This window comes from Cynoglossus semilaevis, chromosome W (genome assembly GCF_000523025.1).
Source record: "Cynoglossus semilaevis isolate Cse_v1.0 chromosome W, Cse_v1.0, whole genome shotgun sequence".
NCBI lineage: Eukaryota > Metazoa > Chordata > Actinopteri > Pleuronectiformes > Cynoglossidae > Cynoglossus > Cynoglossus semilaevis.
The window spans coordinates 3472143-3487791 of record NC_024327.1 but is presented as its reverse complement, the minus strand read 5'-3'; the positions used below and the strand labels follow the sequence as shown (position 1 = coordinate 3487791).

General features: G+C 44.1%; 1 protein-coding gene across 2 annotated transcripts in view; it reads left to right on the top strand.

The window, feature by feature from the left end:
• The first annotated feature begins 5435 nt into the window (after positions 1 to 5435).
• The window catches only part of LOC103396974 (E3 ubiquitin-protein ligase RNF165-like), a 16861-nt gene continuing 6647 nt past the window's right edge, over positions 5436 to 15649 (top strand). Inside the window, exons 1-3 of one of the 2 annotated variants that reach the window (XM_008335223.3) lie at positions 5436 to 5876; positions 9639 to 9954; positions 10888 to 11016. In XM_008335223.3, coding sequence (XP_008333445.2) covers positions 5816 to 5876; positions 9639 to 9954; positions 10888 to 11016 — 506 coding nt within the window. In that variant the 5' untranslated portion in view covers positions 5436 to 5815. Of the gene's footprint in view, positions 5877 to 9638; positions 9955 to 10884; positions 11017 to 15649 lie in introns of both variants that reach the window. The other variant, XM_025052901.1, reaches the window with a different exon arrangement.

Here is a 15649-nt window from a genome sequence, read left to right as displayed (position 1 = left end):
TACCTGTTCTACATTGATTAAAACTCCTCCGCACACATTATCAGACGAAACAATAACAGTAGTGGGCTTCTCTGGGGAAAAGCAGACTCTGCCAATCACCGTACCTATTGTCACCCAGCTGGGTGGACAAAAAGTGACACATTCATATGTTCATTCGCCCACTGTGCCTTTGAATTTACTGGGAAGGGATCTCCTGATAAAACTAGGGGCATCCATTCTGTGCAGCCCAGATGGACTAAGAGTGACTCTGCCTGACGGCACCGAACTCCAGTGTGACGGTGTAGCCACAAGTGGGCAGTACCTGATGCAACCGATTGAAGAGACATATGCTGACATCTACTGGGGAACGCTACAACCAGAGACTGTTGAGACGCCTGGTATTCTCTCTGCGTACCTGCAGTGGAAGCCCTGGATCGCCCAAATCGAACCATATGTCTCTCCACCCGATCCTCCTCATGTAACTCTCTTCTATGATAGATTACAAACAGATTGGTACCTTGACAAATTCCAAGACCAATTGGAAGGAAACTCGTGGGAAATTAAAACACAAAACATTTATGTGGCTCCGGAGGGTGTTGCAGCCGGTGTAGACCTGACTCCTGATCAATTGGATTGGTACATGATGGGCGATGAAGCAGCTCCACATGTTTCTTTAGCTTTACATCCACGACATCAGGCTAAAGAATTAGGAGGCATGGTGAAAAGAGCATTGGCACAAACTGATTGGCAATTAACACAAATACCTCAAGTTCATTTCTCACCCACCACCAACACCTATAGAATCATGTTGTGTGCTGTTAACACAGCCACCCTAGAACATGAACAAATCGCTCGACATCATGGGAGAGAGAAAACAGATCATGAGGGAGCTAAAGCTATGCTTAACACTTTACCTGACCATTTATGGGCAGACGATCCGACAGATGTGGGTCTCACTGATTGCCCACCTGTAAAATTTTCAGTCAACACAGACACTCCAATATGGATCCGACAATATCCACACAAACCTCAGGCAGAAGCGGGGATACATGACACAATCACAGGCTTATTGGAAAAGGGGGTGTTGGAACCCTCACATTCAGCCTGGAACACTCCCATCTTACCTGTAGAGAAGAAAGGGACAGGTAAATACCGCATGGCACATGATCTCAGGGCCATTAATAATATCCTGGTCACCCCAACTGTACCAGTCCCGAATCCTTATGTTGCCCTGGCCAACCTCGACCCCTCCCAAAGTTGGTTCACGTGCATTGATTTAGCAAATGCATTCTTCTGTCTGCCCCTGGCTCCAGAATGTAGGGACATATTTTCATTTACGTTTAGAGGACAACAACTAAGATACACCAGACTGCCACAAGGTTTTGCTCTCTCCCCAGGATTATTTAACCAAGTCCTGAAGCAGGTGTTAAGCGACTGCACACTTCCTGAAAACACGACTCTTGTACAGTATGTAGACGATTTACTGATTGCGGCACCCACTGCAGACGCGTGTCTAGCGGCGACTCACTCAGTGCTTCAACATGTGGCGAACAAGGGCTTTAAGGTCAGCAAGGTCAAGCTACAGGTAGCCAGGAAGCAGGTCTCATTCTTAGGACGTCTGATATCCCAAAAGGGGGTCAGTATGTCTCCAACACACAGATCTGCGATCTTACATCACAACAAACCTGTTAAAGTTAAAGACATGCTCTCATTTCTTGGACTAACAGGCTACAGCCGTAATTATGTAGCAAACTACACAGGATTGACCCAGCCTTTGCGCGAACTGGTCAGACAACAGGGCATGCGAAATCTCACAGCCAAACTTGAATGGACACAAGATGCAGAAACTGCTTTTATCACATTAAAACAATCATTGGCTACTGCTGCAGAATTAGCAACACCAAACTACCATTTGCCTTTCTACCTGGATGTCTCTGGAACAGTATCATGCGTTAATGGCATTCTGTTCCAGAGAAAAGGGGGAGAGAGAGTAATACTGATGTACCTAAGCGTAATGCTAGATGGTATGGAAAAACGACACCCACAGTGCACACAACATGCAGCAGGGATAGCAAAGCTAATACAAAAAACTGCACACATTGTAATGGGACACCAACTAAACATTCTGACAACACATAGTGTGGTGGCTTACGTAAATTCAGAAACTTTCACACTTACAACATTGAGACAGAGAAGACTGAGCAAGATTCTGGAAGCACCAAACATCTCATTTACACATGAAGGCATCAATATGGCGGATCACATAGGGACAGGGGAGCCACACACGTGTGCAGACAGAGTGGTGAAAGAAGAGAAGGTGAGAACAGACTTACAGGCCACACCGATTGCAGGAGCGAGAGACTTATTTACTGATGGATGCTGTTTCAGACATGAGACAGATGGTCTCAGGGCAGCGTATGCAGTAGTGGAAGAAAAGGATGGACTATTGGTAACACAGAAAGCAGAGAGACTAGGGGGACAGCAATCAGCACAAAGAGCAGAAGTGGTGGCAGTAATTGAGGCCCTCAAGATAGGGAAAGGACAGGAAGTGAACATTTACACAGACTCAGCATATGCAGTAGGAGCAGTGCATGTTGAATTAGGGCAATGGATGAGAGTTGGATTTCTGACGGCAGGTAACAAACCCATTAGACATGAGACTGAGATGAAAGAACTAGCAGAAGCATTACTACTACCAAAGAGAGTAGCAGTCATAAAATGTAAAGGACATGACACAGGGACAGACAAAGTGACAAAGGGAAACAACGCAGCCGACCAAGCAGCGAAACAGACGGCAGGGTACCTAGACAGAATGATACTCATGTGTTCAGAGACCGAAATGCAACCTACAATGACTATGGACGGACTGATCCAGTTACAAAACAAAGCGTCTCCACAAGAGAAAACTCTGTGGAAAGCAAGGGGAGCCACTGAGACGGACGGACTTTGGAGAGGACCTGATGGTAGGCCTATCCTACCCCCAGGACTAAGACAAACAGCAATGGAAGAGGCACATGGGGTAGGACATGTAGGGGTAGCACAAATGCTAAGAAATCTTGACCATTGGTGGCACCCTTTTCTCAAAGACATGGCTCAGTACCTGACTAAGACATGTGAACAATGTACCAAATTTAACACCAGACCTACCATCAGACCAGAACCAGGAAGGTATCCATTGGAAACAAAACCAGGAAAAGAGATCATCATTGACTACACAGACATGGTAGATTCGGTTCGAGGGTACAGGTACGTTTTGATGTGTGTAGATGCGTACACAGGGTGGCCAGAAGCCTGGCCTACGAAGAAAGAGGATGGTAAGTCGGTAATAAAATTCCTGGTAAACCACTATATACCAAGGTATGGATTCCCAGAAAAAGTAAGATCAGACAACGGGACTCATTTTAAGAACAATGACCTCCAACAGGTGGAGGCGATGTTGGGACTAAAACACTCTTTTGGTACAGTCTATCATCCTCAGTCACAGGGCAAAGTTGAAAGAATGAATCAAACGGTAAAAAACAAATTGGCTAAAATCTGTGCACAGACCAAAATGAATTGGCTAGACGCCCTACCGTTAGCCTTAATGTCAATAAGAAGTTCAGTCAACCACTCCACAGGGTTCACACCACATGAGTTACAAACAGGGAGAGCGTTTCCCGGCCCACACTCCAAACTCCCTCTCACCCAAAATGATGATCAAGATCTAACTTCTAAAGCTTATTTCCACGAACTGCAGGGTTTGGTGTCTACATTTTCAAAACAGGTGAAGGACCAGCAGACCGCAGGAAAAGGCACAACACCTCCAGAGGCAGAGTGGGTTCTGCTCCGAGTCATCAAAAGAAAGTGGTCGGAACCACGCTGGACAGGTCCATTCCAGGTAACTGAAAGAACAACCCACGCAGTACGCCTGAAAGGAAAAGGAGACACTTGGTTTCATTGGAGCCAGTGTGCAGCAGCTGAGGAACCACAACGCTCCCTGATCGACATTCAGAGAAACCTCCAAGAACAGAACACCGAGTCGGCTGACTCGGAGACAGATCCTACCGACAAAGGGGCAGAATAATCCCCTGGTAGTGATCCAAGACTCCAGGGTAGTCCACCCCTGGAGTCCGAAGAGAAGAACTCCATCCGGGAGGAGGTGAAATAGCGCTCCTCTCCTACATGTAGCGTGCCAAGCTACCACCTCAAGAAAGAAGACATCTCCCAGATGAACCTTATCAAATTAACATTGTGTATTGCATGCTGGTTTATTTTTCTTGTCATTTTTGCATGGGCCTTGTGTAAACTAGCTATCACAGGGACAACGCGCTTTTAAAGAATATAAGAACGCAAAACCATATTCATGCTACCGCTTAAGTATGAGGCCTTATTCATATTTTCACTAATAATCATCGTTTATGCAATTCTATGGTTCTACTGCGATCTCCCCACTCAGAGTTGTAATATATAACATAGCCACGGAACCCGAGGAGCTCGAACACTATCAGCTCGAAAATCTAGAAGCATACTTCTATGGTAATGTTGAACTCTGAAGAGAGTTCAAAAGGGGGAATTGTGGATAAAATATATTCATGTGTTCATAGTTTATAGAAGTATGCAACATATATAATCATGTTTTATAATAGAATAAATAATCATAAGAGATGTGCTTAAACATATAACCAGCTTGAACATAAAATGCTGCTTAAAGCTAGAACTGAAAACATGCAGATGTAGAGAAGGAGCTGCGAGGTTGAGATAAAACCAAGGTTGGTTGTGAAAAGAGGAGTACTTGGTGTGGTGGGAAACAAACTTTTAGAATACAATTTGACAATGGCTGGATTCATAGTTAGAACACAAGGCCCCAACAACAGCACCTGGGCGCGATAAGAACAGGATGAGAAACTAACGGTGTAGATGCAGTTGCCAAAAAGAATGTATGACTGTGTGCAGAACAAATGAAGTCTGTATTGCTTGATATGTACCACCCCTGGATATGTGTGTCAATAAAACGAGCCTGAGTTTGTGGAGAGAGCAGAATTCAGCAGTCGACCCCCTGACTCGCCGCTGGATCCTCCCTGTGCACAGGCGAACTCGAGCAACGACTTTTGTCTTTTCTTTATACTTTGTGAAAGTTCTTGATCAACGAATCCGGGGTGGTAAAACCTTACCACAACATGGTACACAAATTGTTGTACAAAATGCAAATGTTTTGCAAAGCTTTACAAAACAATGAAGCTTGGACTCTGTTGGACAAACACTTTTACTCCAAGATGTAAAATTTGCTTGTAATATTTATTTGGTTGGAATTACATGAAACAATAACTTAGTAAAAAATCAGCTCTCCAAATGTGTTCTAAACAACCCCTATAGGGCAACCAAGGGAGCTACATGCTTTATGTTTACAAATAGAATCTCAAAATAAATACAGAACTTCATATGACTATATCCTTCATATGTGTTAATATCAGTTACGGCAATTGGAAAGGCTGCTCTTCAAAAATACATTCTATTAAGTAATTCACCATTTAAAATATTACCAGTGTTTTATTTATACTCAAGGTCTAAATGTCATTCAATGTCATCCATTTTACTATTTATTTACCGATGTTGACTTACAGACTGTCTGTTGGACGTTTAAAGCGGCTCAACAACGCCCTCGACTGGACGGTACACTCAATGACATGTCGGCTTTTGTCAACTACAGGCAGCCAAAATCAGACAGTCGATGCGTTCGCTTTGCCAGTGGCGCGCGTTGCCAGCCAGCCAGCAACAACCAGCCGCCTGAATGTAGATCCGCTACGATTACTCCAGCTCTCCTAAGAACCCAGCGGAATCATAAGATACGGATCCCAGGATGGTGTTAGTGCATGTGGGGTACCTGGTTCTTCCCGTGTTCAGCTCAGTAAGAAACAGAGGTACGACATTATGATTAACATTCACACCAATCCCCAAAACATGTGCCCTGTTTATTTTAATATTCACTGCAGCTGTCGATCAGCTAGTCTGAGCTTAGCCTTCTGCTTAACTCGCGTTAGCTTTTTTTTAATTAAAATTTCAACGTTGAATGATTCGCAAATGTGACGCTACTCTGATTTGTTTCAGGTTCATGTAAACCACATCGCGTTATGTTTTCCGATCGTTAAAGCGTCTAATTAAAAGTCAAAACAGCCGCCGTTAAATGTAAGCTAACTGGCTGCTGGGCTCGGTCTAGGTCCAGGAACGGTACCATTCTTCACAAAATAATTCCACACGCAGTGGACGTGCCGTCCAGACTCAGGTAGACACTCGCTGTGACTGCGTAATATATTTTATTACTTGAATTCGGGAACCACATTACGATGCATTGTCATGAAGCGCAACCCCCTGCAGGCGTTTGCGCTGCAGAAATACCGCAAAATAGACGTAGCCTCTCCAGCTATTCAGCATGTGTGAGCATTGATGATGTCATTTACAGATCATCTGCTGCTTCTGCTCACCACCGACTCCACAACAACTACTGTTATCACTATCTGTGTAAATTGCCCGCTCGTCGATACGTGTTTATTAGGAGCGTGGGTTTCCGATCGGCTTGATAACAAACCCCTTGTTCATTCTTTGTGCTTTATTTGCTAATTGGCAATTCAGCAGCTGTGTGTCTGATGCGGGCGAATAGCACATGAGAGTGGAGCACATGCGGTCACAGCCGAACAATGATGAAGCTACAGTGTGACATTAATTTGACAACAGTGGCATCAGTGATTTCATTGTGCTTTTATTTCTGTTCTTATTTCCCTGTTCCATTCTTATGTCCCTGTTCCATAGTATGGAGGCTGGCTCTACATTCTGTATTTATCAGATCTTTGTGTTTCCCTCCCCCCCCATTGTGTAGCTAATGATCATCTGCTGCTGTGTGGTGTGGCCTCTGCCTGTTCTCTGCATTTAGCTGTATTGTGAATCCCTTCTTCATTTCCTCTTTCCATAAGAAGACGACATTGGTATTAAATAAAGCACCCTCCCCTTTCTCCGGAGATGTGTTCAGACATAGACTCTTCCATGTTCAGCTTAAACAATAGCTAACACCTAGACCACAGCACCTTTTTTTGTCTATTTTTCCTGTCAAAATGCTGTAGCACTCAGTTCTTAACATTTTTAGCTTCTGCAAGCACTGCATTGTTGAACACCACAATTTGGCTCATCCTCCTTTTTCTTTACATGAGGTGCAATTAATGTGATTTCATTGACCAGTGATTCAAAACCAAAAATAAACCCCGGCATGCACTTTGGTACCACACGCGTGCCTGTTTTCCAACTCGGCGTTTATGCAAATGCCCTAATCTCTCGAAAAGTCAAGCGAATAAGTAAAGAAAGTACACTGCACCTACACACAACAACCTGCCATAACTGTCTCCATTTTTCATGTAATCCTTTTTGTTCCCTTTTGCAAAATTCCAAGCTTTGAAACACACTGAATTTCCAGGGCTTTTTTGCGACCTAATGTGCCAATGAAATCAAACCTTTTAAACGATTAAAACAATGCTGACTGGTGGTTCATCACTAACTTAGTTTCTCCCACTAACATAAGGCCAAAATGCTATCCATTTCACAGGGATGCCTATTTTCCTGCACTGCTAAAGAGATCCTCTATTAGTAACAAATGTCTTTTATTGTTTGGTTGTGGTCTCTCTTTACCTTTTGTTCTGGTAATAGTACTTTTAATGCATGTTCACATTTATGATTCATAATTATTTTGTTTTTTGTTTTTCTACATTGACTAGTGGAAATTGAATGTAATCTTTCTGTAGTGAAGATGTACCCTGCTGTACTGGAATCATGTGCTGTAGCCAACACGTCTGCTCATTGGATGCTGCTTTTGTTCTTTTTTAACCCTATATGGAGCATGGTGGGCCTTGCCTTCAGTCTATGTTGTTTATTTTCTATTGCATGGAGTTATACTATTATTACAAACAAAGGAGAGACAACGAAACACAAAATTCACATATACTAATATTTTTTTCAATAAAGAATATAGTGTTTTTCCTAACCTTCAGTGTGCTTCTTGCTGATTTCCATTTATTGTCCTCCCTCCTTGTCCCTACCTGTCCCCCTCCACTTCCACCCACCTCCTCTCCCACTGTGACAAAGATAGACGATTTCCACGCTTCCTCCATCACAGGGCCTGACTGAGTCTATCTGCTGTCATTCATGGTGATCGTTTTCACTGAGATGCTTGAAAATGCAGTGTGTAATTTATTTATTTATTTTTAAACAAAAAAAAAAGAAAAACCTCTAGACTTGAGGCTTTAACCCACAGGAGTAAAGTCATCTGTTGTCTGTCTGGCTACACTGACCTCTCACACTAAAAAACAAACAAAAGAAAACCACTGTAACATATGTCTAATCCTTTTTCTCTTTTTTTTCTTCCAAACCACTTTTTTCTTTCTAAACCACTGCCTTTCTCAAGCGTACTCCTCAGTAAATGCAATGTAGACTTTGCCTATTTCCACATGATTGTTTTGAACAAAGAAAACTGATGCCATGTATTTGAAACTGTCACAGCAGATTAAGTGAAAACTGTACAGGAATGTTGCAGCTCTCCTGTAAAAACGGCACAGTGTTAATCTCATACCTGGCAGATTTTCTTTCTCTGCCTCAAAAAAAAAAAAAAAAAAAAATCACTGATTCATTTTCTTCCAAGAGGAACATAATATAACTCTACTAGAAGCTCTGCTCCACTGCAGGCCTTCTGTGAAATTGTTGGCCAGGATTTCCTAAAGGATCTAATCAAAGCTACATTTGTTGCTGCAGTGTCTCAATCTTTCCATAATCAAAAAAGTCTTTCAAGCAAAGCACAGCATTAATACCAGATTGCACCAAAGCACAAACAAGCCTGCCTTTTACCCTATGTTAATTCTTGACATCAGTCTGTTCACAGCTAAATAGCTGTGGTTGGAAAGAAGAAGAAAAAAGAAGCATTTCTAGCTATTTCCTCCCAGCTTCTCAATGTTCATATAGAGGAAGAACGTGTGTGTGTGAGTGAGTAAGAACAAAACAAATATATATACATATAAAGAGTTGGCATAGTGGCGCTTTGGCCCAGAGGCAATGTCTCTGTCATTGGTGTGGAACCCCAGGCTTCACCTCCTGGGCAAGTTCGAATCCTGGTTAGGGCGGTTGGTACCTTCCAGTGGACTCACCACCCACAGGAAGGTTTGGTACGGTGCAATGTGATTTGGGTGGCGACTGCTGCCCCTGCGACCCGGTAACGGATAAGCGGATGAAAATGGATGGATGGATGGAGTTGGCATCAAACCGGGATGTACAATATATTTTATACCTGGTACTGAATGTTTACTTGCATGAGTGCACATGAATTTACAAGAACTCAGCTGCAAGGGAGACCATATAATTCACTTGTCTGTGAATCAGAAGACCAGGAGTCAAAGCAGAAGTTTGGAATACTATTTAAAACTGAATGCACACATTTTGTGGCCAGGACTGAATGCACGTGGTTGTCATGTTCATGGTGCTAGTGGTAACCATCATTTCCCCACCCTACAGAAGTGTTTTTCACCCTAGGTAAGAGGTAGGGCTTCATTTACATGCTATATCACACACACACAATGACACCCCATTTCACCCAGAATTAATTCCAGCTAATCTCCATCAGGCTCCTGACAGCTTCTCCTTATGCTCCGCAGGATCCCATTTCAACCGGCAACAGCAGCACAGCCATGCTACATCTTGCCGGAACTTCCATTTAGGTCCCCAGGCCCCGTTGCCCATGGACTTCCCAATGCCCCACCCAGGGCAGCCACAGTCAGGCATTAACCCCCACTTGGCACCCCCTGGTCACCAGCATGGCCCTCTGCTCCACCCACCCCTCAATCCCATTCCCACTCCCCAGTTTCAGGACATCCCTGTCCCTCCCTTCCTACCTCAGACTTTACACCAGCAATACCTCCTCCAGCAGCAGATCCTCGAAGCCCAGCACAGACACATCCTGCCACCCTCCAGGTATAAATGTAGTTGTCAACTGGCAGCATAAGCTATGGTACGTGAAGCCAAGGGCTGATAGGAAGGCATTTTATGCTGTGTTCAGAATTCCCTATACCATTTTTTTTTATTTAACATTTATTTTAGCAGTTTAGCCTCACTGAGCGAAAAAGAAACCTGACGAAGATTAGGAGCAAAGTAACATAAAAACACTGAAAGTTAAACCTAGAAAGTTTATTTCAAGTAGTTTGTATAGATTTGGTCTATTTACAATTCACAGTTATAAATACTAGACATTAGTAGGTGGTTAATATGTGTAAAATACAAATAAAAACAGGTTAGTAAAAAAAGCAAAGAGTTAAACAGTGGAACCACTTGACGTTAGAATAAATAATTAACTACAATGATGAGCTCTAATACTCTAATGGGCTAAAATGACAAATTGACTTGTGTACATTAGCCCGCCATAATAAAACCTTCTCTATCCAATGCTAACTGCTATTTCGGTGCCAGGTGTAAATTAAGTGTAGTTATGATTTGCTACTTTTGATTTTTGGGTTTGTTTTAGTTTAGGCTTTAAATTTACTTACATACAATAACATACAAAGTTAGAATGAGGGGAACTATGTTAGCTTTAGCCACACTAGCCCAGTCACATTTCCTCCCATTTCCAGGCACAGAAACATTGAAAACAACTGCTGTCTTGCATATTTTTGTAAGCTTTGTAAGTATTTCACTTTAAAGGATCAAAGACTTTTCTAGCTTAGCTTCTTAGCTTAGCAGCTCAAACAGCATCTCCAACACCATTCGCAGTGCTAGTATTTGGTCTGGATATGATGTTGATTTATTTATTTTTTCTCTCATACCAAATTTAAAAATGTCTTTGTTAGACATGATGGCTTTGCAAGGCCATATGGATCAATTTTTCAAAAGCCTGGTTCGTTGTTTCAGTAGACGCACTCCAGAAAGAGTTCCTCACCAGCCCCACAGATTGCAGCCTGGCTACGAGTTTGCTCCTCCTCTTCATGTCCCTCCTCAGCCTGTGGTGCAGCAGCCCCGCTACCTGGCCGAGGGCACTGATTGGTAAGTCACAAAACCAAGACTATAAAGAAAAAGATATTTTTTATGTGCTAAAAATATGAAAAAGTGACATTTAAAGTTAAAATTCTTTACAAAAGAAGGTTGAAAAGTTCTGTTAGGCAACTGGATGTGAATTTTCTAAAAGAAGACGTTTCACCTCTCATCCAAGAGGCTTCTTCAGTTCTTTACAAAAGAAGTTTGTCATTGCAGACCTGCTTCGCTCTGGGGAGGTTACCTGGTTGATCCTGCCAGTAGCATATGCTTGTCTCAAAGATTAATGCCATGCAAGTCTTAGTACACACGGCCGGTACAGTTACACTGCGAATGGCTCATTAAATCAGTTCTGGTCCATTTGATCGCTCCTCCGTTACTTGGATAACTGCGGCAATTCCAGAGCAAATACATGCTGACGAGTGCTGACCCTCCCCCGGGGAAGCGTGCATTTATCAGAACCCAAAACCCACGAGGGGAGGCGGACCGCTCGCCGGTGTCGGGCCGGTCGCCTACCCTGACAGCCCCCCCCCACTTTGGTGACTCTGGATAACCTCGAGTCGATCGCTGCCCCCCCGTGGCGACGTTTCATTCGAATGTCTGCCCAATCAACTTTCAGTGGTACTCTCCGCGTCTAGAAGAGGGAGCTTGCCACAACGGCATTGAGATAAAATATGGCTTCCTGACAAAATGATCAATATATTTGTTAGTGCAAAAGTACATCCATAGACCATGTCAAGTAATTTCCATTCAAAAGTAACACATACCTTGTGGGTGATAGGGTGTGTCTCAGCCCACCTCCTCTATTGAGTGGTGTTTTTTCCCGGTTGACAAAGCTTGTTGCCCTCGAAGGAGTGTGTTTTGTCCTGTCCTGAGGAGTTGGCCCTCCTGTGTTGGGCCATGCGCCTGTGTAGTGGTTGTTTAGTCTCTCCAATGTACAGGTCGGTACACTCCTCACTGCACTGAATGGCATAAACCACATTGTCCAGCTTGTTTGTTGGAGTCTTGTCTTTGGGATGAACCAGTTTTTGTCTTAGGGTGTTGCGTCTTGTCCTGAGGAGTTGCCCCCCGTGTTGCCTAACAGAATTCTTCAACCTTGACCATGACCTGGATGACTGATAATCTTGATAGACAGAAGTTTAAAATGTTTATGTGCATTGCTATCTAACCTTAAGCCCTAATTCATCTAATGTAAGATATTTTAGAATGAAAGATCAACAGTGATCACCTGACCTTTTTCTATTAAATTCAACTCTGATATAATTTCACACAAAATTCATAAAATGGTTAGGAAATTATGTCAAATTTGCCTTTTTCTCCGTTTTTTTTAAAACCCTGCGCTAATTTAGGAAGGTACTGTTTTAAAACAGCTGGAAAATCACAGTGTTATGAGACATTTGAATTGCATACACATAAGTTTGCAGGCTACATGAGCACGTTTTATGACTACATGAAAATGACCATAATTCGCAGTATTAGCTATTCAAACTGCATTCAGACACAATGTCATGCACGTGGCAAGATGAAATAATTTGGCTGACAAACCGATGCATTGCATACTGGTCATATGAAGTATTAAAAATACAAGAAACTAACCTTGTTTAACAGTCGGCCGATGTACGCATGCGCAGTTAACTCGGGTAGGAAAAAACTATAAGTTGGAAAAAACTTTAGAACAACGGCACTTGTCTTAATACTTTAGTCTTTCAAAGTCCGCCCATAACCAAACGAAACTCTTATGTTTCTCTGGCCAGCGTACCCACAGTCAAGCGCATTCGCTATTTTACTTCCACAAAGGAAAAATAAAATGCAACACTCAATAATGATCAATAATTGCCGTTAGAACAACTTGACTGTCTCTGGGACAATGCAAAAACCTCTATAACACTTACAGTCACAGTTTAATCGACAGCCCTACTGTTGTCAAAGCCTTTCTCTGGCCATTGTTACAATAGGCTCTGAAATAAGTTGCGCAAGGGATTACAGCTTCTGCCACAATTATTACCAAGTCACACAGACTCCTGATTGAAATTACAACGTTGTCACTTAACCAGTGGTTACCCCGTGTCACGTAGTTTTAATACGCACACTTAAAAGCTACAGTGTTGGACACAATGATATAAGCTCCGGCTTGCAGCAAATCACTGTGGACCCAAACTACACTATATTACCAAAAGTATTCGCTCACCCATTCTAATCCCTTGGCCTGGCCACAGGTGTATAAAATCAAGCACTCAGGCATGCAGACTGTGAAACAAGACATTTGTGAAAAAATGGGCCGCTCTCAAGAGCTCAGTGAATTTCAGCGTGGAACTGTCATAGGATGCCACCTGTGCAACAAATCCAGTCGTGAAATTTTCTCGCTCCTAAATATTCCACAGTCAACTGGCAGCTCTGTTATAACAAAATGGAAGCGTTTGGGAACAACAGCAACTCAGCCACGAAGTGGTAGGCCACGTAAAGTGACGGAGAGGGGTCAGCGGATGCTGAAGCGCATAGTGCAAAGAGGTCGCCAACTTTCTGCACAGTCAATTGCTACAGAGCTACAAACTTCATGTGACCTTCAGATTAGCCCAAGTACAGTACGCAGAGAGCTTCATGGAATGGGTTTCCATGGCCAAGCAGCTGCAGCCAAGCCACACATCACCAAGTGCAATGCAAAGTGTCGGATGCAATGGTGTAAAGCACGCCGCCACTGGCCTCTAGAGCAGTGGAGACGCGTTCTCTGGAGTGATGAATCACGCTTTTCCATCTGGCAATCTGATGGACGAGTCTGGGTTTGGAGGTTGCCAGGAGAACGGTACATTTCAGACTGCATTGTGCCGACTGTGAAATTTGGTGGAGGAGGAATTATGGTGTGGGGTTGTTTTTCAGGAGCTGGGCTTGGCCCCTTAGTTCCAGTGAAAGGAACTTTGAATGCTTCAGGATACCAAAACATTTTGGACAATTCCATGCTCCCAACCTTGTGGGAACAGTTTGGAGCGGGCCCCTTCCTCTTCCAACATGACTGTGCACCAGTGCACAAAGCAAGGTCCATAAAGACATGGATGACAGAGTCTGGTGTGGATGAACTTGACTGGCCTGCACAGAGTCCTGACCTGAACCCGATAGAACACCTTTGGGATGAATTACAGCGGAGACTGAGAGCCAGGCCTTCTCGACCAACATCAGTGTGTGACCTCACCAATGCGCTTTTTAGCAATAACTTCCAGGTTCTTTTGATCCGCGCACCAGAAATGGAAAAAAACGTACTGCTTAGGATGAATGATCCACTTCTACGGGTCACGGCACGAGTTAAAAGATTATTGGTATAATCAATCCGGTTCACGGCCCAGTTGAACGATTTGGCCCGTTCGTGAGCACGACACCAATTGGAGGATTTCTTCTCCTCATAGTCACAGCACCAAAATTGAAGAAATCACCTCATAGGTAGTCTCAGGCAAGGAATGAGACAGCCGATAGATGGTCAAATCGTTTAATAACAAAACGAAATACAAAATTCCTAATGTACTTCCTTCTTCCTCTGTCCTCTCTTCCTTCTTTCTTTCCTTCCTTCCTTTCCTCCTTTCCCTCTAGCCTTCCTTCTTCCCTTTCTTCCTTCCTCCCTTCTTTGCATCTTAGCTTCCTACCTACGCTTTCCTTCTTTCCTTCCTTCCTTCAGAAATTCAAACTCCAAAAATCAGTGTTCAAAGCAGGCCCCCAGTTGCCTGAATTCTCACAGCTAGGAATAATGGAATAGGACCCCGGTTCTATTTTGTTGGTTTTTCTCTGAACCCGGGGCCATGATTGAGAGGAACGACCGGGGGCATTCGTACTGTGCCGCTAGAGGTGAAATTCTTGGACTGGCGCAAGACGGGCTAAAGCGTAAGCATTTGCCAAGAATGTTTTCATTAATCAAGAGGTTCGAAGACGATCAGATACCGTCGTCGTTCCGACCGTAAACGATGCCGACCCGCGATCCGGCGGCGTTATACCTATGACCCGCCAGGCAGGGTCCCGGGAAACCAGAGTCTTTGGGTTCCGGGGGGAGTATGGTTGCAAAGCTGAAACTTAAAGGAATTGACGGAAGGGCACCACCAGGAGTGGAGCCTGCGGCTTAATTCGACTCAACACGGGGAACCTCACCCGGCCCGGACACGGAAAGGATTGACAGACGGAGGGCTCTTTCTCGATCCCGTGGGTGGTGGTGCATGGCCGTTCTTAGTTGGTGGAGCGATTTGTCTGGTTAATTCCGATAACGAACGAGACTCTGGCATGCTAACTAGTTGCGCGGCCACCCCCGCGGCCCGCGGCCAACTTCTTAGATGGACAAGTGGAGCGTCAGTCACGCGAGATGGAGCGCCCCCGCCGCAAACTTCTTAGATGGACAAGTTGAGCGTCAGTCACGCGAGATGGAGAAATAACAGGTCTGTGATGCTTAGATGTTCCTTAGATGTCCGGGGCCGCACGCGCGCTACACTGACTGAGTCAGCGTGTGTCTACCCTTTGCTGAGAGGCGCAGGAAACCCGCTGAGCCCTGCTCGTGATGGGGACCGGGGGTTGAAACTTTCCCCCGCCAATGAGGAATTCACAGTAAGCGCGGGTCACAAGCTCGCGTTGACTAAGTCCCTGCCCTTTGTACACACCGCCCGTCGCTACTACCGAT